Genomic DNA, 303 nt, shown 5'->3' on the forward strand with positions numbered 1-303 from the left:
ACTGAACCGCTATTGGCCGACGAATTGCAGGACAAGGAACCAGATATGATAGAAGTCAGTACAATCTACGATGGCCCTGATATGATTAGCATGGCCGATGATTCTGATACAGAAGATATAGATCTACTATCAAAAGCCAAAAAGCCAGTCTCACCATCCAAGATACCAATTACCAATGCACAGACTATAAATTATTTCAAGGACGCTCCGGAAGAGGATGCGAAATTACAGACAGTACCCGATGATATTCCTCTAGAGACAAAACAAACTACAGTTAGCAATGATATTCTGTCAAATGTAGAA

General features: G+C 40.3%; 1 protein-coding gene across 1 annotated transcript; it reads left to right on the forward strand.

The window, feature by feature from the left end:
- On the forward strand, positions 1-303 carry OGAPHI_001332 (uncharacterized protein; the record flags this gene model as incomplete). The annotated part of the gene is made up of 1 exon (XM_046202082.1): positions 1-303. A coding segment is annotated over one exon (303 nt), but the record flags the coding sequence as incomplete, so codon positions are not given.

This window comes from Ogataea philodendri (assembly GCF_020536065.1).
Source record: "Ogataea philodendri strain CBS6075 chromosome Unknown scaffold362, whole genome shotgun sequence".
Taxonomy (NCBI): Eukaryota; Fungi; Ascomycota; class Pichiomycetes; order Pichiales; family Pichiaceae; genus Ogataea; species Ogataea philodendri.